Here is a 25,125-nt window from a genome sequence, read left to right as displayed (position 1 = left end):
TATAAATTTTGTTTGAATATAATTAGAATTAACTAGCTGATTATAGTTATCAAATGCTGTTTAGGAAATTTGCCTTTTTAGGCTTATAAAAGAGTACTGTTATAAATCACAGATAAAATTTGTTATAGCTAAGCCAGAAAGGTCATTGAGCTCATTAAAGAAAGGCTTCTAGACACTGACAAAGGCAGCCACTGAGAACAACATAGGTAAAAGGATTCATGTGAGTGAATTTCTGGGGCAGCAATTAAAAATTCAGAGTCTCAAAGCTTTGCCATTACCAAGTAACCAGGCATAGGTAATGTAAACTGGTTTCTGGAGGCTAGTACTTACAGTCTACTGCTCCATCTTATAAAGGTAACCCAAATAAACAAAAGTATGGAGCATTTCCTATGCAAATCCTTGTAGGATTTATTCTTCCATGCAAGGCAGGACCAAGGTTTCCCAGGAAACCACTGTTCAAGATGATGAAGCACATAACACCACACAAAGGACACTAATTGTCTTTAGTTTCTGTTACTTCCTAGGATAATCAATCGAATTAGAGAAAGGGATTATGTTAACGTATAGTTTCAGAGATTTCAGACCTTGGTTAGCTTGTCACTCTGGACCTTGAGGTAAGGCAGGATGTCAAAGCAGAGGAAACAGAGGAACAAACTTTATGTCACAGAGAAGAAGTGGAGGAGTGAATGAAAGAAGAGTCCCCAGTATCTTCTTCAATGGCACAACCCCAGTAGTCTAACTTTCTCATGTAAGCCCTACCTCTTAAAGGTTCTATGGTGTCCAGTAGCACCATGGGTTAGAGGATGAATCTTCATCACGTAGACAACTGCAGGGTATTTAAGGCCCAAACTATATTATTGAACTCACTAGAAGTAAGCCACCAAGTAATGTCCAAACCCTATTCAAGTGCATAAATGTCAATCTTCTAGGTTCTTTTTTCTGTCTATTTGTGATAGAGGGAAGCAGTGCTGTTCTTCTATTTGAAGAAAAATAATGTCACAGAGAAAATATTGTAAATTGATGACATTTTAGTCCTAAAATTTACATGGATGCTGCCATCCTTTGAAGAAGGAAGAGAGATTTTTTTAATATGGGTATGACTTTTCTATAGAATAATATTATGTTGCCACCTGATCCAGAAAAGGAAGAGAATTCAACAACAGATGTGACCGTCCTTGATGTCAAAATTCTGTCAGATTCTAATAAGCTGTACCAAAACATTCTTAGAAAATAATTAATGAAATATATTATAAAATACTCCATTTATACTATAGTATTGAACTAGTTATACTCAGAAAAATGTTAGTAGTATCAAAAGTTGGGATGAAAACATTTTTAAAGATAAAATTACAAAGATGGTCTCTAGTGTCCTTCAGAATATTGCCAAGTTGCAGATAGCACAATTATTGCAAAATTTTAAATGCACATTAGTGAAGGAATAAAAACATCAGGTGACTTGGTTATGAACTATAATTGTGAGGATGAACAGAAGACCTAGCAGGTGAACAGAAGACACTGTACACAACTCAGACTTTAAAAAAATGAGTATCATGAACATCTCAAATAATTTCTATTCTGATCATGAGCCCTTTTAAAACGAAACTTGTTTATACATTTCTGTCTTGAGGGAACATCTACGGACACTCAGGAAATAAGTAAAAAGTACATTTCAAGGCCCCAAAAAGTATGTGCCTATCTAGGCTCTTTTCCGTGGACTGCTGGAGAAGACATGGGATAGGAGCTAAGAGCAAACCCCGTCACCCTGTCTTCAGTGTTTTGTGTTCCAGAAAACACACACACACACACACACACACGCACACGCACACGCACACGCACACGCACACGCACACGCACACGCACACGCACATGCACTATTCAGGAGCAGAGTAGAAAAACTGAATGGGGTCTTTCTCTCCCATCAGCAGAGACTTGCCAGCTTTAGGGACTTAACTGCTTTAGCATGGGTCTTGATTATTTCATTTGTTAAACAGGGAATATATGAGGGTAGTTTGAAGATTTCAACGTGCTAACACAAAAACAAGGGCTATGTAATCCTCTCATTATTTTGTTCATCAGAAGCCACCTAAGATCTACTTGCCAGTTTTACCAGCTTCTGAATTTATCTACGGTGCTATTCGTGAATATAAGCACACTTGAGTGTGCTCAACTAGTTCTGATTAACTTTCACAGAAGCTCTTTCGATGGTATTGTTTCAAGGTCTTTCTTCTAGACCTTATTGGGTACTTCATGACCTTTTCTTATATCTAGGACATAAATATATCCTTTCTTCCTTATTTATATTTTAGATAATAGCTCCTGTTCCATTGCTTCATCTTTTATATAATATTTCAGTAACAAATATAATACGGGCAACACTTGGTCTGTCTTAATCTTTGAATTATTTTTGCTGTATGTGAGACAACCTTTATTTCTCTCTTATAGAGCATCTACTGCTATTTCAGGGCATTTGGGTTGCATTAACTTAAGTGATCGTGCTTGTACAATACAGCTTTGGGGATTTTGTATTTTATTTCTTTCCTGTGTTTTAACCTCTAGTCAGACCATCAGATTAATGTTTTTGATATGTGTTAATTTCCTTTTAATTGTTTGTGCTCATGATAATCTCCTATAATGTTGCCATGGTTGGAAGGGTGATGCTAATAAAAATCAAGAATGTCTAGCCAAGTAGCTCCTAAAATGGACATTTTCTGAGAAGGGAGAATAAGTCTTTATTGAGGGCGTGGCCACTGGTAATTTTCCCTCAAGTGGATTGTCTCACACCTTAGAAATATGGGTAGTAGTAACTAGATTTAGTGGGCCATGAAAAACAGGACATAGTTTTAAGAAATGAGGTATGTTGGAAAATACAGGGAGAATTGAAGGTGATAATAAGGTGTATATATATTTCATTGTATGCATGCATGAAATTCTCAAAATAAAGAAAAATATCAGTCTTGCTTATGAATGGTAGATCAAAACACATCCAAAACCAAATATACAATGTCTTATGTGTAATCAAGTCTCTGTGTTTCTCAAGTGCTAGAGCCCTATGGTTCAGTAGAAATGGCCAACCTAAAGGGGTTCGGCAGCACTCAGTCAGAAGCCAAACCTGGGGTAGATAGGCTCTTGGCATACACCTCTCTCCTTTGTCTTGTGAGGCATGCAGAGAGGATCCAAGAAATTCTAGTGATTCCTTAGCCTAGAGTTGGATTGTAACTGACTCTTCTGTAAGTATCCTAGTGTCCAGGTATCCCACGTTCTGAGGTCATCAAAGAACTCAGTCACCAGGGAGGGACACTGTTGGATAAGGTCAGTCACTCATGTGGGGATGTGTATCCCAGGGTCCACAGAAAAGGTGCCTGAGTCATATAAGCATTCATTCCAGACACTGACCAGATGCTTGAGGATACAGAAATTCAGAGGCAAGTGAGCATGACTTGGGTGCACACATGAAGTCTAAGCCTCCCCTCTGTGTCAAACATTTGTCCCTCAAATATGCCAGAGTTTCTATAACCTCTGTGCTGTACCATAACAATAAACAAACACTAATATTTTGGAATATCTTCAGTGTTTATATTTGCAATCAAATCTATCACTTAAACTGGAAATTTAACAAGGGGAAGTTTTACTTCCATTCATATGCCTTTCTGTTGATTAATCTGTCTATTATTGTCGATATTGACATGAACTTACAATAAGAATGCTGTATACTGCTTTATGAGTTCTGTTGTTTGTACAGTGTTTAGAATGTTAGGATCACTTCTCTCATGGTTTTCTAGAGAAAATTTTATGCGCAAGAACAGAGTCCACACAGACAGCACAACAAGAGAAAATGAATTAGTTCAGCAAAGAGTGAAGGTTTTCCATTAGACATGAATGTCTTCAGGGATTTACTATTTAGATGTAACATCTAATTTTAAATTTTAGAACCTGAAATTCTATCATCTGTCTGTCTGTCTGTCTGTCTGTCTGTCTGCCTGTCTGTATATGTCTGTCTACCTATCTATCCTTATTTATTCATAATAATGATGATAGATAGATGATTCATCCATCCACACATATATACATCCATCTAATTTGTCTATCATCTGTCTGCTCACTTGCTCTCTCTCTCTCTCTTTCTCTCTCTCTCTCTGTCTTTGTATCATCTTTTCATCTACCTGTCATTTATCCATTCATCCACCCACCCAGCCACCTATCCATCCATCCATCTATCCATCTAAACATCCATCCAATCTGTCCACTATCTCACTATCTGTCTGTCCTATCTATCTATCTATCTATCTATCTATCTATCTATCTATCTATCTATCTATCCATCCACTCATCCATCTATACAACTTACCTATAGAAGATTTCTCATGGTCTAACGTGAGCTCAGGTTCACTAACATGTTTTATTAGCAACAGTAAAATAGCTTTACCCCTATGAGGGAGAAGAAACCTATTTGCAAATCCTAGTATGGAAATCCTCCTTCCTTGGCATAAGAACTGATACAGTACCTCATAACCCTTTTCTTGTCCCCAAAGTCCCATTGGTTCTCTGGAGTCATTCAGGTTATATATTTCACAAAACAAGCTTTACAGCAGCATAAAAGACATTTCTTAGTCTCAGGAAACAAGAGGTGGAAGTATCAGAAAACCAATAGCAAAAGCCACTGAGAAAGAGTGCCGAGTCAGCACTTCCCATGCTGAGTTTCTCTACCCAGCATTTACCACCACATCTCATCCAGCTTGTGGCCAGCACTGGGAAGGTGAGTGAGGTGAGCTCCCAGTCAGACTCAGTGCTCAGCCACCCTGACAGAAAAGGCAGGGTATACAACAATGGGCCTTTTGAAAAGAGTCTGCACACATGAATTTTTATTTGGCAGTTTAAAGTGCTAAAAGAAATATGACCTGCTAAGGCAGAAGAAAAACAAAACCATAAGTGGTCTTTTGTTCCCTCTGATGTGTTACCAATTCACTTTGACAATGGTGCCAATTTCTCTGTCACCACATAGTATCATGTCCACATTGTATTCTGTGTTCCTGGGAGCCCAGCACAAGAAAATCATTAATATGACCAAACGGAGTGACCAAAATCATCTAGGCACAAGATTTTGTCATAGCTCTGTACTTAGAACTAGATGATTCTTTAGTCAGTTTATTACATATGTGAATGCTTAATTCAAATACATTAAATTTCCACCATGCCCTCCACATTCTTGTTAACATGAGCCACTTGCATGATTCATGCCCTCTAACTTCAGAGCTACAGAAACATGGACAAATGTCCACTATTCAAGGAGCATTTGATGTTTATAAAACATACAGTGTCTGCAGAGTTGACATTTAAATAGGAACTGGTGTTTGAGAACATCAAAACCATAAAGAATACTTGATGCCTTCCCGTTTTATGTCCATACAACATGCAAGTTCTGCCAATCATAAAGATAGTATACAAAATGCCCAGTGTTGGCAGTGGATCAAGTATGAGCACAGCTCCTGATGTGTTAGCATCTATCAAGAGTGTTTAGCATCTAGTGTGCCGGGAGCATCTTGCATATGTAGGACATGTTGGAGGTTTCAAGTCTGTGTTCTTGGCGATGGGTTGTGGGAGTAAGGTGGCTACTTACCACATTGCATCCTGCACAGTCAGGCCCATTTTCACAGGTCCTACGGCGGGCTTGAATGCCACCCCCGCACTGGGCTGTGCACCGTTCCCAAGGTCCCCAGCCTGTCCAGAACACGTGTGGTGGGCAGAGCAAATGTTCATTGCAGTATCTGTAATAAGGAAACCCAGAGGAAAAGAAGACTGTTTAGTGCTCAAGAGGCTACCAACCTTTTCACTTCCCATCCCTGTGCCAGATGTTGAACAGATGAGCATGCTCTGCATGAAGGGCTTTCTGTGTCTGGAGTGCTTGCACCATACAGGGGGCAGATGTGGTGCTGGCCATGCTGAGTGTGAACAGACAATGGGATACGTGGCAGACAGCAAAGAGAATGCCAAACTCACAATGCAGGATGGAACTTCCTGTGCAGCCAAGTAAAGGAGAAACAAGACAGAACAAAACCCTTCAATAGACACCCCAAAACAGGAGCATACAGAAAACAGCTAGGTAGGGAGTTCATCTGCTAGGCATCAACATCAAATGATAACGCAGGTTATGAATTCAAAGTCAGCACAGCTTCAATTGAAGTTTTTTATCTTTCAGTCCAATAAGTCAACAATCTTCTGAAGACAAAGACTTTAAGCATAAGATTTGCCTGAAGGCCCGTGACCCTTACTACTTAGTGATGTCTTTAAGTTTTCTTTAAGGCTCTCAGAACATCTTCAAGTGATTTCCCAGTTAAAAGACCACAAATTACCAAATATCCGATTATTATAGTCTTACAAATGTTAGAATTATTTTATAGTCGTTAGTTTCTGCACTTTTATGCATACATCCATTTTTGCCAGTTTTGAAGTTAAATGCTCCAACACTTCTTTCGTCCTATGATGACTTAAGTTTTTCTAAAACCTTTGCAACTGTACATGAAATGGAGTGAAATGAGGGCAATGAACAAACACAAAAGGAAAATGGACTGGCATTCTACAGGGGCTAGAACATACGAAAGAGGAATGTATCTGTGAAGGTAGCCAAATTTAATGATACCTTTGCTGATTTATGGGACCTTGGTGATTTAAATCCATTTGTCCACTTACCAAATCTAGACTTAGCCCCTAGGGAGTATCAGATTATAAGATTATCGATAACGACTGGATTTTGCAGAGCGCTATGCAGAGGGATTGTTGCATAGGTGCTCACAGCCTCAGATGAATAGAGAAAACAGACACACTCTCCAAATGTGCGGGGTGTAGAATACCATCATGATTAACCGCTACTTTTATCATTCACTGGACACCGAAACTGCACTTGATACTCCAATTGGATGCATTCTGGGGTAGAAATGGAGAGTACACGGTAACCAGAAAGTGAGAAAGGAGTTGTGTGATTCCTTGACAGATACCCTTGTAAGGTCCAGTTGTTTTCCATCAAATAGATGGAGCCCTGATGGAGAACAAGACACTAGGAAGGAGCACAAAGTGTAAAGAGAAAAGGCCAAGTTGAAAGACAATGGTGGTTTAAGGGATAGAGAGTAGCTACCTGCTGGGGTTTTGGATGATAATTAAGGGCTGGAAGGGAGACTGGAGCAAGAGAGGTAACACTGTTGAGAGGACATAAGGACGGGACATGAGAGTGAATGGTCCATCTTTGCCAAATAGTAGAAAACCAAGAAACACCTCATAGAACTCTACACGTGAACTAGCACCGTCAGAGGCCAAAGACTCTCTCACAGCTGGTGCCTCATCCCACTGGTGGCTGAAGCTGAGACGCTCTCTCAGCTCACTCTGGAGTCTGAACCTCAGGGGCAGTCAAAGTCAGGAAGAGCCAGTGGAGTAAACATTAGCCAGTGGTGTCTGACTGCGACAATGAAAGTGAGAAACACTATAGGTCAGATAAACAGGATGGTGCTAGAGAGCTGAGGTAGATGAGAACTGGATGGCAGTGGGCGTGGTAGAAAGATCCTAAAGCAAGTGTGTGAAGCATGAGCAGTGGAGTCCAGAGACCCCACCTCACTTCCAGGGAGAGGCAGTGGGCAACGTCGTGGCTGAAGGAGTCTCTCCATACTTTAGTACCACCCAAGAAAGCAAGTTAGCATCCGAAAACTTGGATATACTGTCCCTGTGCAGTTGTCATTCTCTGTGTTTTCAGTGTTTACCATTAGGAAAATATGTGGTATTGCTAAAAAGACAGCAGCACATACTCCTAAACGCACAGGCTCTCAGGGTCAATGCCACTGGACACTCTATGTCCTCACCTGGAGGCGGGACCTTCTAAAGAGGAGAGAGAGAGAGAGAGAGAGAGAGAGAGAGAGAGAGAGAGAGACTCAAGACAGAGAAACACAGAGATACAAAGAGAGACAGAAAGAGACAGAGATACAAACACAGAGACACAGAGAAAGACACAGAAACAGAGACATTGCCAGGTATAAATTTGGGTTTTAAAAAAAGGTAAGTATAGAGTTTTCTGTAGCAAGTCTCTGTGGAAGTCTGGAGTTACTGTAAGTAAACACTCATGCATATGTAGGTGTTTGGAGCGTTCCAGGAAGAAGCTGCTATTTATTTTAAGAACAGGTTGAAGGGAGTCAAGAAAACTCAGAATTCAGAACAATTCACATTTAATTCAAAATATCTGCATGTAGCTCACAAGAGGGAGAACAAGAGGAAAAGGGCACCTCGAATTTAGAAGCTGACTCACTTGTATTTTAAATGTGACGGTTCTTTATACTGCTTTTCCCTAGTTTCAATTTTCAATTAACAAGGGTACTCAAAGGCACACGCACAAATGTACACACACAGACACACAGACACACAGACACACAGACACACAGACACACACACACACACACACACACACACACACACACACACACACAGAGCAGAGAAGGCAAAGGAAATCCTACTAAAAATGCCTATAAAACCCTTGACTTTTAATGAAGAGCAGAGCAGCTGTGCTACCACATCCCCAGAGCAAACTAAATCAGCGTGCACAAATACTTCCTTGTATTCGCCTACAGCAGGCCACCTCGGAGAATGCTCAACATGTTATTACAGTTAAAAATCTCCTGCAAGGCTACCTGTGCATGGAGCGCTGGATTTTGAACCAGTGTTAATCAATCATCCCTGGGGACTTAAGGCCACCAACAACCCACACCTCCTTTTCTTTCTCGCTCTACGGTTCTCCTGCGAAACAAGCTACACGAAGATTAGCAGAGGTGAGACCCTGTAGCGGGAATGGTCAGAGGGAAACAGAAATGTCTAGGCTATCTCTTTATGCAGAATTCCAACATAGAGCGGTTAGCTAGCATCTGGACCCTGCCAAGGCCCTCAGTCTGGATTCTCTGCAATGATGAGAAGAGTGTTTTCTTTCTGAGTACCCTGGGCTAACCCATGCTTCTACAGGCAGCCTCCTTAGTGAACTGCACAAGCAGCAGAGAGATGGAAAACAGTGAGTGGGATATCTCAGGCTGCTTAGATTGTTATTAATTATAGATAAACATTTGTCCAATGGGCCAGCATTTGGTTCTCATTTCACCAGTCTGCTGTCTTATAAAAACAATGGGCTGATGTCTTTAACACGTTACTGTCTCTATTGGGTTTCATTACTGTTCTATTGGGTCTGAAATCACTGAGAGTCACAGACACATTTTATGATGCATTAAAAATTAAGGTTTTAATTTTTCTCACAACTGCTGTTATTTTCCATTTAAAAGCTAACTAATGGCCTAGCATTGTCTCCCCATAAATCATCGATTTTTTTCCATAAACCCACTTTTGCTAAAAATTATTGTATTCTGCAATCGTATTGAGGCTACAGTTACAGCACCGACTCTGCCTCCTCCTCATAGTTCCTTCTAATCTGGTTGAGTCTATACTGGTTCCTCATGACAATCTGCTAGCCCAAACTAACTGAAGCCTATGGAGAAACAGTTTTTCTTGATTCACCTTTACTGGTCATCCCTTTAAGGACATTCTGGAAGAATTAAGCCTTTCATGGCACCAGAGAACCGAGCATCCATTAAACACGTCAGCAGGTTTAAGACAGCAGTAACTCTCATATTGGGTATCACTTTAGCTCATCACCGAACAAAAACATTTCCATAAAGGTTAGATGTCATCCGATACATTCTCTTTAGACCCTGAGACCCTTAACTTGATAACATATTGGATAACATATCTCTGACATGAGTCTGTATACTTCATGTTTGATAACTCACAGCTTCACATACTTCCCCTGAATATGGCTAAGGCTTGTCACTTATAGTTATCAGGATGGGGAGATTATGGTTATGTGTGGTTATGTCACATAATATTACAGTAGCTTTATTTCAAAGACACATCTCCCTTTCTAACTTTGACAGTGGCCTCTAATAAAGATGCACCAAGAAACTGGGGTCCTCAGCCTGACAGCCTACTAGACATGTAAGCTACCCACAACAGCACAAACTAGGAAGCAGATTTGTGTCCAGGTGTGCCTCAGAGGACAAAGCCATGGCTTCTTTACTGCAGCCTCCTGATAGCCTGCATCCACAGAAGCAGAGGGGTTGTGTCCAGTCTGGGGACTCACAGAAACACAAAGAGTTTTATACAGTTACATTTTTAGTTGAAGCGCGGTCTAAAGCAGACCAGGTACCATGGAGCACAGTGCTAAGGGGTACCCAAACAACAACAAAAAATGCATTGAAAATTGCTCTGAGACCCAGAAGTAGGTGGAAGTGGGAATTTTAAGAAGCAGAAGTAAAGTCTAAATTACTATATATTGAATACTAGCAGTTTAGACTTTGTGGAACCTGACAGAGAAGGTTTAGAAGGAAATAGAATGCAGAACTACAACAGAAAAGACGGCTCAGTTAGAAATCCGACTGACAAGGGGAGTAGAGATGTCTTCTGACGAGACACAGCACAGGAGAGGGTGCTCAGCACCATGTAGATGCTAGGAGAACTCAAATCTAAAGCACTGTGAGAAACCAATTCTTCACATCCAGTAGGATGGCTCCAAACCCAACCCGGCAATAATAAACACCGGCAGGAATGTGGGGAAGCCGGAAGTCTATGCTTTCTGGTGGGAATGGACTACGGTGAAGTCACAGTGAGCAGTAGCCTGGCATCCCTCTAAAGGAGAACATACAAGCAGCATTTCCTCTCATAGTGACTTATACAAAATAATTGGAACAGGAAATTCTAGCACTGGTTAAATAGGCAAGGGGAAGAGATGACCTGTGTCCCCCGATTGGAAACTGAATAATCAAAAGATGTAGTCAGACAAGTGACGACCGCCATGCATCCAGAAGGAAACGCAGTTCTGATAGAAGCTGTGATACTAATGGAGCTTTAAAACATTATGCTGAGTAAAGCAAACACGACACAAAGGGACGGGCATTAAAGCTTTCCAATGATATGAGATCCACAGAATATGTAAATTAACAGGCAGAGTAGTCGACAGGGCTTCCAGGGACCTGGAGAATGATGGTATGGGATAACATTACTTAGTAGTGATGACAAAGTGTTAGAAATGAGGAGTTGTGATTTTTGCACAAAAAATGTGAGTTTAATTAATGCCAATGAACTCTGCACTTAAAATGGTTAAGTGGCTAATAAATGTTGTTTATATTTTAACATAGTGAAAATACAAAAATGAGACGGATTTTCTTAAAATAAAGAGCTAGTGTAATGTTGTTCTAGAATTCGACAAACCTAAAATTGTTCTATATAGTGATATGAGAAGTAACACAAAGATGTGTGAAGGAAGTCACACATATATGGACATTTCAGAGCGAAGTGTTAAAGTGCTACTGTTTTCCTGTAAGTCATGGTACAGAAAGAGAAAAAAAAAAGGAGTGGATTATTAAAAGATCAAGGTTCAGGTGTCACGTGGATCAGACTTTGCTGATAGCAAAAAAAATAAAAATAAAAAAAATAAAAAAATAAAAAAATAAAAAAATTAAAGTTAAGAATTAGCTCCCTAGTACTTGAGCTTGTGTCTTAGTTACTGTTCTGATGCTGTGAAGAGACATCAGGACCAAGGCAACTCACAGAAGAAGGTCCTTTATTGTGGCTTGCTTACAGATTCAGAGGTTCAGTCTATTCTCATCATGGTTGAGGCACAGAGGCATTGTATAGTAGCTCAGAGTCGCAGTCTGATGCATAGGCAGAAAGAGAGATGGAGGAGGGATATTGGGCCCAACATGGGCTTTTAAAACCTCAAAGCTCACTCCCAGTAACAGAATTCCTCCAACAAAGCCATAACTCCTAATCCTTCTAATTCGTTCAGAGGTCTACTCCTTAGTGACTAAGCACTCAAATATAGGACCTCCCAGGGATCTTCCTTATGCAAACCATCATACACTGCCAGGGAAAGCCGAGGCATGCCTGTTTAAATCCCTGACGTAACCTCAGCAAGATCGAAGATTGAGGGTAGACTGTGACAATGCATAGAGTCTGCTAGAATCTAGGAGCAAGAGTGTGACTCAGGGACCCTCATAGTCACCCAGAAGGAGCCTAGCAAGCTGCCAGCTGCTGTGTTCTAGTGACCTCAGCAGGACTGTGAGTCAGAAAAGGACCGTCTCAGACAGATCTGGGACTGTGCCTTTTGTTTAGAAGAACAAATCCCAAGGAGGTTTACTTAAGTTTTTTTAAAGTTTATCAGAGAGTAATTTCAACAGCGTAGAAGGAGGGGATCATGGGAACTGGTTATGAAATGCTATTGGGGACATTCTACTGGCAGGAATGTACAAGTTTTACCAGGTCTGGGAAAACTTTTCAGCTGCAAACATCTGCTGACTTTATGACAAAAGGAAGAGACTTTAGGGAGGTGAGCTAAGGGCACACAAGGCTGGTCCATGGACCACGGAGCAGGATGCCCACATCATAAGTAACTTCCAACACTCACCTGGCTACACTCCAGGATTCCTTTGAAGAAAAGATTGAAGTGACTCCCATATATAATTTTTGTTTTCTAAGAAGGAATGGTCATAGCTGTCGTTTGTTGCTCACCACCGGTGCTGTATAGTGTGAATGTTGACGATGTCCAACTCCCCTTTTTGGATTGAAATTGACAGACCAAGAAGTACTACTGCCACAGAGTCTCAGACATATCTTTCTTAGATGGTGGCACTTTTGAGCTTTGGGGTGGTATAATTTAATGGTGTTTGACATTGGGGATGCTACAAATAGATGGAAGGCATTCTGCAGATGGTCGGGTATGAGTGATTTGGGGACAGAGACTTGTCTACGGTAGGCAGAATCCAAAGCGATGCCAATGAGACTTGTTCCACCACACTACAAGCCCCTTCTCTGCAGTGTGGGCAAGGTCCATGATTTCCTTCTTACTGAGCCACCATGGCTGGATGAGTCCTGTGAATATGGTAATTTGTTCATAAGTTCTGTTTGTTTGGAAATGGAGGCAACAGTACGGAGGCTCAGTTGTTAAGGGCTTGGGGCAGTATGTGGCTGACAACTCGGAATCTCTGTCATGAGGTTCCACTGAGAGAATGGAGCAGCAATTGCATGTTGTTTTTGTTTTAGTTGATGGAGCCATAGTGACAGAGCAGTAGAAAACTAACCCAACTGCGTTTTGATACTTGTACCAAGGTCTGCTTTTTCCCACCTTATGGATGATCTTTGGGGATTTGATGTCTCTACTAAGTTCTTGCTCCTCAAGTAATTTGTTCCAAGAAATATTAAAAAAAGAAATCATATTTATACATCCTATAGCACATGCAAGAAAAAAAAAGTGACGTGAAAATTCCCAGGAGACTGTACTTGAGGCTAAGTCCCTCCTAGATTAGGTCAGACATTGAAAACCATTTTGCAGAAATCATTAACTATATTGCTGGCACTAGTTGAACTTGGGGAGAGAATCAATTCTTTCACTTGCCACCATTCTAGGCTTCTTTGAATTTAAAGCTATTTACATATCACAAAATTTTATTGATTATTTCATATGCCTGATCCTAGAATTGTGCACAACCCCTTCCTTAATCCAATATCAAATATCACCACTGCCAGAATCAGGACCGGTTGTTTCTTTGGCGTGTTGATATCCCCATCTAACATGGCAAGAAATCTAAGAAATGTTTGCTTACATAGACCGTAGCATACCAAGTAATTTTTTTGAAATATCTGTTAGTTCTTTAGAAGCATATTCAATAGAGATGCATCAGTTTATGAAAACCATACAAATCCCACATTCTTACCATCCATCTCATTATTTGAAGTAAAATTTTCCTCTATTAAGCAATCCCTTCTCTAACCCCCTAAAACATGTCTCCCATAAATGAAAAACATGTTAGGTGTAAGACACCCAAACACACTAACCAATGTTTATAAAATCTGTGAAAGTACGGCTTTATGAATGGTTAAGTGTAGAGACAGAACACAGTGCATCTGGCTACAGAGGCCTTGTTCTTCCTGTGTCTGTGCAATACCTGGACTCAGAGAAGTGTTTGCACAGATGGAAGTGATTTTGCTTAAGTAGGGTGTTGGAAAATACAGTAAGAAGAGTCCTCACTAGTCAGCTTTCTCACCTATCAGCGGGTGTTAGATGGAACACTACAGACAGCTTGGACAGGGCTGTCTCAGGGGAACTCTTCAGAAATGACAAACCCTGTCTGTGTGACAGCATCCTTCCTTTCTTTCTTAGTCAAAAGGAACAGAATAGTCACTGGTAAGTAAGAAGCTGGATGGGTGAAGAAGAGAAATGGTCTTCTGAGTTGCTATCAAGATATAAATACCCACTGTACAACTATGTAGAAATCAGGAACCCTGCTCTTTGTTTATTAAAGTATATGGCCACAGACAGACATGGTATTTTTTATGAGACTCCCTGAACCTGTGATATTATACAGGGGTCTCTATTTCTTCATTAAAAGCACTAGAAGCCTTTCCAGTAGATGGCGTGTGTGTGTGTGTGTGTGTGTGTGTGTGTGTGTGTGTGTCCTAAAAATACTGTGAACTTCATCTTCTGCTTTTCACTCAGAATTGTGACAGAGTAGAATATGCATTCAGTAGGCAAGGGAGAGAAAAGCGAACAAAGAATAGATTTTGGAGTCAATGCAAAATGGATAATTCTATAACAAAAACAATTAAAACAAAAACACCAAGTTGGATCCAAGTCCTAGATGGGATGTCCAGACAGAGAACTGAACCTTGAAAGTCTTCATGGAAACCAGCTTGTACTGAGGCTGGTATCGAAGCTCATGGGGGTTTTTGTTAGCAGGGTGCACAGACAAAGCCTCCCCTGAGCTTTCTCTCACTTGCTTGCTCCCCCCAACCCCCAGCCTAATGGGAACTTCTTCATCAGACCTGTTCTTTTCACCAGGACCTGCTGGGATTTGCTGTCTCTGAGGCAGGCAAACTGAAATAACTCAGCAACTTTTCTGAGACAGGCTCACTTTCTGGGTTCACAGAAGCCCAGCACACAGGTGCCCTTGATTCCTGAGCAATCTCAAGTGACTTGAGATTAGAGTCCCAGGTCAAACATGCAGGGAAACTGGACCAGAATGAGACTCTTCATGGGAATCTTAGATCAAAATCAAAAGATGTCAGAAGAATAAGATGCGGGTTAACTTAGTGGAGAGTAATGCCATAGATAAACTAAGCTAGATCCCAAAATGCAATTGGCCCCAGTGGAACGGCAGGAAGTACGCAGATGCTGATGCAGGAACAAGGCTAGAACCTACCTTTCCTCCCTGTTCTGACCCACGCACACGCGGCCGCCATGCCTGGGCGTGGGGTTGCTGCAGGAGCGCTGCCGCACCTGGAAGCCGATGCCACAGGTAGTGCTACAGGGAGACCAGGAGGTCCAGGGAGTCCAGCCTCCATTCCTGCAGGAGAGGAAGTGATTCAGTACCTCAGTTGAGCCAGCTCAGTCAAGCCCCATCCGTATCTATTGCCAATGTCTTTGTACCAGGGGTGAACCCTTTGGTTGTGTGGCCTCCGGGAGGAGGGAACCTTCTTGGAACAGAGCACACTGGTAACCTCTGTGACTGTGAGTTCCCTTACAGAGGGCATTTGATTTGAAAGCTCAAACCATCCCAAATGTACTTACTATGTTTGAACCAGTTAAGGAGCTTTGGTTATTAAAACGTCAGCCTACTAGAATGGTATTTTACTGCACGGTATTAGAAGTGAATCCTTAACCTATAAAATTTCCAATTTTACTTGACTCCTGATACATCTATTACAACATCTGAACAGTGCCCCTGAGATAGAAGAAACACCCGAAGTCACATATAGCACATTCTGTTACATCTAAAAGCAGTGTGCATGCACAACCCTTTAGAACGCCTTCGTGTTGAGAACGAGTGGAGCTTTCTTCAATTATTTCAAGCCAATCTTGTTAGAAAATGAAGGGGGAGTATTTAATTCAGAATCACACAAAGCCGTATGCAACATCCTATTGTATATATAGAATGATATAGATATTTAAGAATAAAAGAAAGACAAGATGACTCTGTTTCACCAGAGTCATTCACAAAATAGACTGTTATTGACACACATTTTTCAGTAGTGTAATTTTTTTTTATAAAGTGACAATATATTCAGAGTCTTTGTAGTTTAAATCTCCCTTAGACATTTTCCTGGGCTATTAAAAATAAGTGGTAGGTGTTTCATTACTTGGGGCATTAGAACATTCATCGTAGAGCTTGGTCTGAGCTCCTATGGATATTGTGTGGGGAACTTCTTTTTGTTCTTAAAAGATTCATTTGTTTTTATGTTTTGTCTGCATATACAACTCTTCACCAGAAGAGGGCATCAGATCCCATGGGACTACAATTATAGACAGCTGTGAACCATCTGCTGCGGGTGCTGGGAATTAAATTCAGGACCTCTGGAAGAGCAGCCAGTGCTCTTAAACTCAGTCTCAGAACCTCTATTTGTTCATCACAGGGCATCCCCATAGGCATCCTGTATTCTCAGCTGCTCTATTCTCATGAGTTTGGGACAAGATCAGTTCACACCAGCCTTCATTTTCCCTTCATACATTCCTTTTAGAACACAAAAGGTAATACTAAAGATATTGGTTTAAATATATAAGTTGATACAATTAACAAATTATGTAATTAAGATGAAGCTTTCCCAGAAGTTTTAAAAACATTTTGCAGTTTCCTAGTTTATCAGCTGAAACCTAAGACTAACGGAAACAAAACAGATATAATTAGTGCATGGTAAATTGTTGATTGTTGATAATTTTATCAAACTGAGACCACCTCCAACTTCATTCATAAGAATAACAAGCCATTTTTATTTCTACCCTTCTACCCACAGCCTTACACATGGCCAAAATAATTCATGGGGTTATTAAAACTTTATGACAAATTTTAATATTCTTTTAAAACTCTTAATTTCTTAAGCTCTTGAAAATATACGTGGTTTTATGATGTATTCTATTTATAATATGAAGAACATGTTATCTGCACAGTCATAGGTAAATAAAAATGTCTAAAACCAGCAGAACTGTAGGAAATCAGAAAATAAGTGAAGCAAGCTTGTCAGTAGCTATCTATTGTATGGACTTGGTTTTGGATACTTCTAGAAGCTGTTGAGAGGCAAAGTAGGGGATAACCGCAGAGCCTCATGGAGTAATCACAGGGAGATTTTGATAGGTGGTTATCTGCTTACACTTCTACAGCATCCCTGAAGCAGGCTGGTGCACTTACAATTTTAACCTGCAATCAGCTGGTCACGCTTGTTTAGAGAGGAAGACTTTCCAACTGGAACAGGAGCTGAAGCCTGAGTGACAGACAACTGAAGCTCAGCACTCCAGTTTTTCAGTGATGAAATAGGTCACTGTCATCTTCAAAGTAAGTCCAGTACCCTACATCGTGTTTTCTGTTTTATTACATAACTTTATCTTTGTGGCCCTCCTTGGCTTCTGTAAACCTTATGTGGTGATAGAACCCACCTGGAAACTGCTACAGATAGAAACCCACTATAAAAACAGCTGATGAGGACAAGGCTTGCCTTTTTGCTCTGCACATCCTGCTCTGCCCACCCTTCCTGCCCTGGGCTCCCACACAATTCAATTACCCCATCTGATCTTCAGCCAGTTGCTTTGTACACAGTTTCCCTCATTGCTTCTGCATCTTAGGCTCGTGAAAACCAGCTACGATTTTAAGAAATGGCCTGTTTGGAATCAAGTGAAGAGAGGGCTTGCAAACTGACCCAAGAAGCTCTCTGGGTACATGCTCTACAGGGTAAGCAGGCAGGACAAGCAAGTATAGTTAGAAAAAAACCATGAGGCAACTCAGTTGACAATACCTAGACTGTCCTGGTGCCTAAGGGTCTGAGGTCAGAGAGGTGGGGTATGCTGAGTTCCAGTCTACCACAGCATAGAGAATAGATTCATTCCAGCTAAGGCATCATGCTCTACAAGTAGGAATTATCAGTCACATATTTCAGGAAGATGTTAAGTAATGGATATTCTATCAAAGAAGCCAACTATGTTGAGTGAATTACTAGTATTTTCCTATCCAATGAACTTCTAAAGAGTTTAAATTTACAACTTAGCCTACAGTGTGAATTTTTCCCCACAAATGATGTAATCATGAAGTGATGGGTACTCCCTCTTCTTGCTATCTTCATCTACTAAAGGATTGCTTGTGATAAGAATGGCTGCTCAGATACCTCAATAATCCAAGTTAAGATGAGACTGAACATTAGAGCGATCTGAGGCACACACCTGGAGCAGTTGGTGATCTCCATTCTAGGCCCCTCACACTGCCAGCCACCACACTGAGGAGCTGGGCTGTCACAGGAGCGGGACCGGCAGAGGCAGGATCCCACCGCGGTGCCATCGGTATGTGTACAGGGTGTCCACGGAGACCATGGGCCAAAGCTTCCATCTACGGTGAGATTTCTTGTCTGGAAGACAAATACAAGCATCGGTGTCAGAAAGGGTAAAGTTGAAAAAAAAAGACACAAAACCAAAAGATCTCTCAAGCGGCAATCACAACTCTTTTCAAAATTCTAAGAAAATTAAAGTTGGCAGTGTGTACGAGAAAGAAGATTTCAAAGTCGTGCAGCATACGTCACTGCTAGAGATGATGAGAAAGAGGAAAAGGGGAGGCAAAGAGGCAGAAAGAGGAAGGAATGATGAGCAGAGGGAGGAGGAGAGGAAGTGGAGGAGTAAAGGTTCACGACTCAGCAATGAGGTTTTGGTAGAACTGCCCACAAATATGAGTAACCTAAGGAACAAGAAAAACACGCAGATATACACATCTGATGATGTATGGCTTTATCCACCTCAAAACAACTAAAGCCATGAAAGATTAATCCAGACTGGGCTCATATGTTACCTCCAAGTGACAATGTTTGATGCCAAGCACATCTCAGTTCCCTCTATGAGCAATGAGATCGAGATCGCTAGAGTTCTCAGGCTTACTCTTGCCAACGCTATCCTGTGAGCACCGCTCAGAGTTTGTATGCTGGCCAGGAAGGGCTTGGCATCTGCTTCTGACTATATGACTAAGGGCATCTCAGGGCTGCTGCTAAGGATGGACAACGAGCTTGTGCGGTGCTTGTGTTGAGTTGTAGAGCAGAAAGGAACCTATAAAGCATCTGGAAGGGATGCTTGATGCCAAGGACAGCTTGGTTGATGACAGGGGAATAAATGTGTCAGAGGGTCTTTGGCTCGGCTGTTTCCTGTCAGTGAGAGCCACTGACAGATGCCTTGTGGTCATTGAGTTTGGAAGAAGGAATGCAAAGCAGGGACACACACACACACACACACACACACAGAGAGAGAGAGAGAGAGAGAGAGAGAGAGAGAGAGAGAGGGCACCGAGGGCACAGCATTGGAGACGCCTGCAGGTAACTGCAGACAGAATGCTGAGTGATGGGTCTGAGTGTGGTTGGGACATCAGTTCTTGAACCCTTAAGAGTGAGCAGCTTTCTGACACATGTAATAGAAGATCTCTGGAAAAGAGATACTCATGGGTCAGTGGTTAAATTCCCTGTCCAAGGTCTTTCTTCCAAAAGCAACCAAAGATTACTATAGTGCCAGCCTCTTCAGTTTAATACAAAGGCAGATGAGTCTCAGGCAATGTGATGATGATTTGATGATAACTGTATTTTCTCTCTGCATTCTCTGGCTCCGTACTCTCTCCTCAGCCAGCCAGTATGTAAAAAGCACCAGTTACAGAAGCGGCAGTATTTTTGATCCATGATGTCTCTAAGTACTATGGGGAATGTTTACACATTAATGCGGTTTTCCCTGCCATCCACTGTGACAAATATGGCTCTACAGTGTGCTTCTCTATTCCTTCTCTTTCCCAGTCTACATTAATGGTGTTTATTTTCTGAGGAGGGCAGAACTGAACCCTCTTACCAATCTCTCTTATTTCAATATAAACTGTGTCCACAAGGTGGGCCTGGGCCTGCCCCATTTGAGAGTATGCTAGAATACAAGTGGACAAACAAAGGAACATTTCCCAAAAGAAACTGTCTCCAAGGTCCCTATAAATAATACTTCTGGCCACAGCTCCTACTTGAACCCTCGGTTCCCTGGAAACCACATGCTTGTTACTAAGGAGTAACACACCTTGCATGACAAGATGACCAAGCTTCAGAGTTGACAGACTCTCTTGTTAGATTAGGACAGTTCCTACTTTGAATATTTTTCACATTGATGCTCTGATCGCGTTTTTCCATCTACTCATTACTTAGCTAGGTCCATGTTAATAATCATACACAGACCCTTGCCTGCGACATAAACACTGTTATTCTTGTTTTTAATATAAAAAGCCATGTCTCCTATTCAGACACCAGACATTGATTAAGCATGGCGATTTGCATCATATCCATATACATGGTCCTCACTATCCTGACGATTCATATAGGTCATTGTTGCTTTCTGCAGAAGGTGTTCACTGCCTAGGACATTACCAATAAGAAATCAATACTTCTCCACCACTGTGCCCTCGGTTACTGAACAGGGATAAGATTTTCATGGATTCTACCACATGCCTTCCTAGGGTAGGGAGTCTATCAAGAGAAATGAGAAGTGATAAGAAACATCAGCACACGTGTAAGGTGTGCTGAGGACTACAGAGAATGGCACATCTGTTCTTGTCAAGCAGATAGTCCAAGGCTTCCCTGAGTAACAAACCCATCATCAGGGAAGATGCTGCCTCGATGCTGGTTTCACTGATGAATGAGAGCTACATGCTTCAGGACTTGCGTTCATGTGAGTGTCTCAAAGCAGACTAGATACGGGTGACAAGAAACTGTACTCAGACAAGAAGGTGTCCACAGACCTGGCTAGAGGCATTTTTCTGAGAAGAGGAATATGGAACAGAAACTCTTACTATAGACGTGGTGAAGGTGAGCTACTACTATTGTGGACATTTTCACATTGAAAATCTTGTATAATTTAAAACATCACGGGCAGGTTTATACCATTGGCTGGAGTTGTCCAGGAATGAAACAGATGGCAGATTGAGCTTTTGTGAGCGGATAAACTAGGAAAGAACTATAGAGCTCAGAGCTGCATGGTGCCTGGTGGTGGTGGTAGGGTCTATAGCTACTTTGTGCAAGACAGATAGGTAGGTGTCCAGGCCATCCTACGCAGGCCAACTTCATGTGAAAACAATGTCACAGCTCTTCAGATCTGATGTGGAAATCTAAACAGTGAATCTAAGCAAATGTATAAGTCAAGATAAGTCGAAGAGCTTTGAACAGTAATGTTCAGAGCATACACATTCAGGCAGTTTAACAAATTACCCCAACTACAAAATTTTACATAAAATGACTCTTCCTCAAGGACAGAGTGACATTTCTGTTTATGAGATTCTGAACTAGTCCTGTTGTTGTAGAAGGAAGCAGAAGCCTCTCAAACATTATTTCTAGTTTGGGAAAAAGCAAGCCAACAAACAGACAAGGAAAGGTCACAGAAAGTAATGTAGCTATGGGCATCACACTGAAGAATACGTGAGTGAGTTTGTCATGACCCTGCCAAATAGCAGTTTGTAGGATTATACATGGAGGTGGTGAGACAAGAGCACTAGGGAAAGATCTGGAGACGCTGTGGAATGAAGGAACCCTCCATGCTTCAGCCATCCTAAGTTGGCAGGTGGGAAGGTTGGAAGGACTGGAGTGAGGTGAGAGTCAGAGCTAGACAGCCATTGTCATGCATAGTGTGGGTCACCTCGTCATGGAACCCTGGCAGAAACATAGTCTTGAACTGAAAGTAGGGCGAGGTAAATACATCCTCTGGCTACCTCCAGACACTATGACAATCATCAGCTGAGTCCAGGACGGGTGGTAGGGACAGACTGAACAGTGCTTATCAAGGACAGACAGCCTTGGTAAGTAGAGCCAGTTGAGAAACTGAGTTTCTGGATACAGCTGGCCACTTGTATACATTATATATGTATATATCTACACACACACACATATTATATATATATATATATGTATATATATATATATATATATATGCACACACATATATATACACACACACATGTATGTTTTAAGTTTCTGGGTCCTCTAAATACTGATTAGAACTTTGAAAAGAAGAGATAATTGGAGGAAAATTAGAAGATGTGGGGCAAAGAATATTCCCTTCAAGTTCACCTGCATTGTATGTCTCTCTGAGAATACAAAGGAATTAGGCAGAGCAATGACTTGACTTGGACACATCTGTCTGCATGCTATACAGCAAAATCCAGTGTTATAAGGCAAAGAAGAGATAGTGTCACAATGACGAAGAAAAGAAAATGGAAAAAAAATCACTGACAAGGCTAACCTATGTGTTTCCTTGAAATGAACTGCTTGCTCTGTAGGGAACACGGAATTCTCAGTTTTGTAATCCAAAGAGGCTTGGATAACGCCCGAGTAGGCAAGCATTTATGAAAGTAGCATTCTGAATAGGAGGAGTTTGAGAGTCTTTATATCAATGATTGCCCAGAATTATCCAGGGTAAGTTTGCACTCAAGGCCAAGGGCTAATGGTGTATCCTAGCCTGTCTAAGGCAGTCAGAGTTTGAATATGAATATTCCAAACACTCGCATGTTAGAAATTGGGTTCCTAAATGGAGCACGATTGAGGAGTGAACGGACTATAAGGGCAATCCCATTACTAATGGGTCTAGTTTACCACTCAACGGACTATAAGCAGGTAAGACCCATCAAAGATGCTGCCTCTTCTGTATGCAGCTTCCTCACTGCCAGACAGGTCACAGTTACCTTCTTTCTTGGGAAATGGGGAGGTGTTCCTCAACATGTGACAGCAAATAAAACCCACAGTAGTCCTTTTCATAAACCAGTGGAAGGAGAAGGAGTGCCACTGGGAAGCCACTGGTTGGGACCCCGCACAAAATAAAAGTGTAGCAACTTTGACTCATTTACAAGGATAGAGGGTAGCTTTGATTCTGTCTGGCAGCAAGGGAACTGCAGATAGGAGAGGATGCATTTCCAGTCTTGCAGAGGTTTGTTTGTTATGTTACGTTCTGGAGCCAGAAGAACTTGCAAGCCTCAGGGAAGCACCCAGGCGAACAGGGAATGAACTCTCCATACATCATTCAGCCACAAGCCTGGTTGGATGCTCTATGTCTTAAATTGAAGGTTGGTCTAGAAAACGGGACCAGGAATAATGATGTGCATCCTAGGATTTCAATTTTGAAATTTGGATATTTTAAGATTTTCATAATTTTCCTTGAAATGAGACCTGAAGGAAAGGCGTAAGTGCTGGCCATTGGTACCACGAGCAGATACTTGGCCAACATAGACAAGGTCTGAGTCCTACCTCAGTACTGGGAAAAACGAAATGAAAGAAAGCACTTTAGAATAAACTGTCCAAAGTTCTCTCTGGGTTTCTCCCAAGTGATTTTCTTCTTGAAGCATGAGTAAAACGTGCAAAACACATCAGCAGGGCGTGACAACCATGGGGAAGATTTGATGTGTCACCTCCTTGAATCCTCACCACATCCCAAGTCCTATCCAGCGCAGACATGTTGGTTCAGGAGCCTGGGAAGTGCTCTCAGCTGCCCTTCTGTAATGTGGTTCTCGTATAGCTTTCTCCTGCAAGAGGCTCCTGAGAGTCAGGTGCACCCTACTTTATCTCCCCTGACACTGAGTAAATAGTGAATTTCAAAGGGCTAGCTAAAGGGGATCTATTTTTGTTACTAAAAATAATATTTTCATGTTGAGTTATTCATGCACTAATTCTCTGCTGGCCTGGTGTGTACACACTTTAGTTGTGTCCATGGGTCCCCCAACCCCTCTTTATATATTTCTTATGCTGGCTATTCTTTAGATTTATATATATTTTGTGTGTGTGTGTGTGTGCATGTGAGTGTATGTGTGTGTCCCCATGTAAGGGACCCACACATGTGTGTTTGTGTGTGCACCCACAGAGGGCAGAAGCAGTCATTGGATTATTTAGAAATAAAGTTGCAAGTAGTTGTGAGCAAAGTAGCAAGGCCTTAACCATGGATCCACCCCTCCAGCCGCTCCAACTACTGTTTTTTTTTATTGCTAAATTGAAGTCTTAAATTTTTATCTAGGCATCTTTTCTTCAGAATTACTAGATCTTCCTTCATTTTCAAGGATTTTTATATCTACATGCAGTGACTACACGGAGCAGGATATTGGATAAGCTCCCCAGGAAATTCTGCCTTATGTTATAACATTGATTTAATATCCACCCTAAGCTTATCTCTCCAGAAGAATTATAAGGCAGGACTGTACCTTTGCAGAGGACTAAGATATAGCCTTGTGTAGCCGTTAGCAGTTTAGTGAATAGGGACGATCTGTACTTAGTGTCTGTGACACTTAGGGGACATCCCTTCTAAGGCCCACTTTTCCACATGTGAGGCCCCAGAAATGAATCCCCAGCACAGAAAATGCTGGTGCCTTGATATTGCACATTTTCGGCTTCCAGAACTGTGGGTAAATCACTTCTGGGCTTTATAAAGGACTCAGCATTGGGCATTCTCCTATACATCACAAGCAAAGCAGCTGTAAGTGATACAGTGTATGAAGTTTGAGTGGATCATCCATGCTAGGAACTCACAGGTGCCATGTCACAGACCCTGAGGATTTTAAAGGAAAGATTTTAGTTTTAGTTATTTGTATATCTGTATAGCAGTGTGGAAAGAGGTGCCCATATGGGACAAGGAGTGACATTAAGAAAGCTGTGAGCCTCCGAATATGGGACCCAAACTTGGGTCCTTTGCAAGAGCAGTGCATTTTCTCTAACTGCTGACCCACCTCTCCTGACCTAGCCGTTTAGTGTTTTGGTGAGTTCACGCCTGTGTGTCTGAGGTGACACTTCCTATCATTATGTCTTTAAATGAACTCAATCTAATAAGATCACTTTTACATATACTCTTACATAAGATATGAAATGCCTGCTTTCCTTTAAAAGGCCTCAGCTTATATATATATATATATATATATATATATATATATATATACATATATATGCATATCTATCTATCTATATTTAGTCTACATCTATATCTAATCTATATCCAATCTATCTCTCTGTCTCTATCTATCTATCAATCATCTATCTCTCTATCTCTCTATCACTATC

General features: G+C 41.3%; 1 protein-coding gene across 1 annotated transcript in view; it reads right to left on the bottom strand.

Annotated features, from left to right (window-relative positions):
- Sema5a (semaphorin 5A) overlaps nt 1–25,125 on the bottom strand; it is a 433,461-nt gene that overhangs the window by 51,954 nt on the left and 356,382 nt on the right. The window contains exons 14-16 of the mRNA XM_028767632.1: nt 18,266–18,447; nt 15,264–15,407; nt 5,615–5,762 (exon numbers count right to left, since the gene is read on the bottom strand). Of these exons, the coding sequence (XP_028623465.1) occupies nt 5,615–5,762; nt 15,264–15,407; nt 18,266–18,447 (474 nt within the window). The remainder of the gene's footprint in view (nt 1–5,614; nt 5,763–15,263; nt 15,408–18,265; nt 18,448–25,125) is intronic.

Source organism: Grammomys surdaster, unplaced genomic scaffold, assembly GCF_004785775.1.
Source record: "Grammomys surdaster isolate TR1022 unplaced genomic scaffold, NIH_TR_1.0 174, whole genome shotgun sequence".
Lineage (NCBI taxonomy): Eukaryota > Metazoa > Chordata > Mammalia > Rodentia > Muridae > Grammomys > Grammomys surdaster.
The sequence above is the reverse complement of the archived record's forward strand: the minus strand, read 5'-3'. Positions and strand labels throughout refer to the sequence as shown.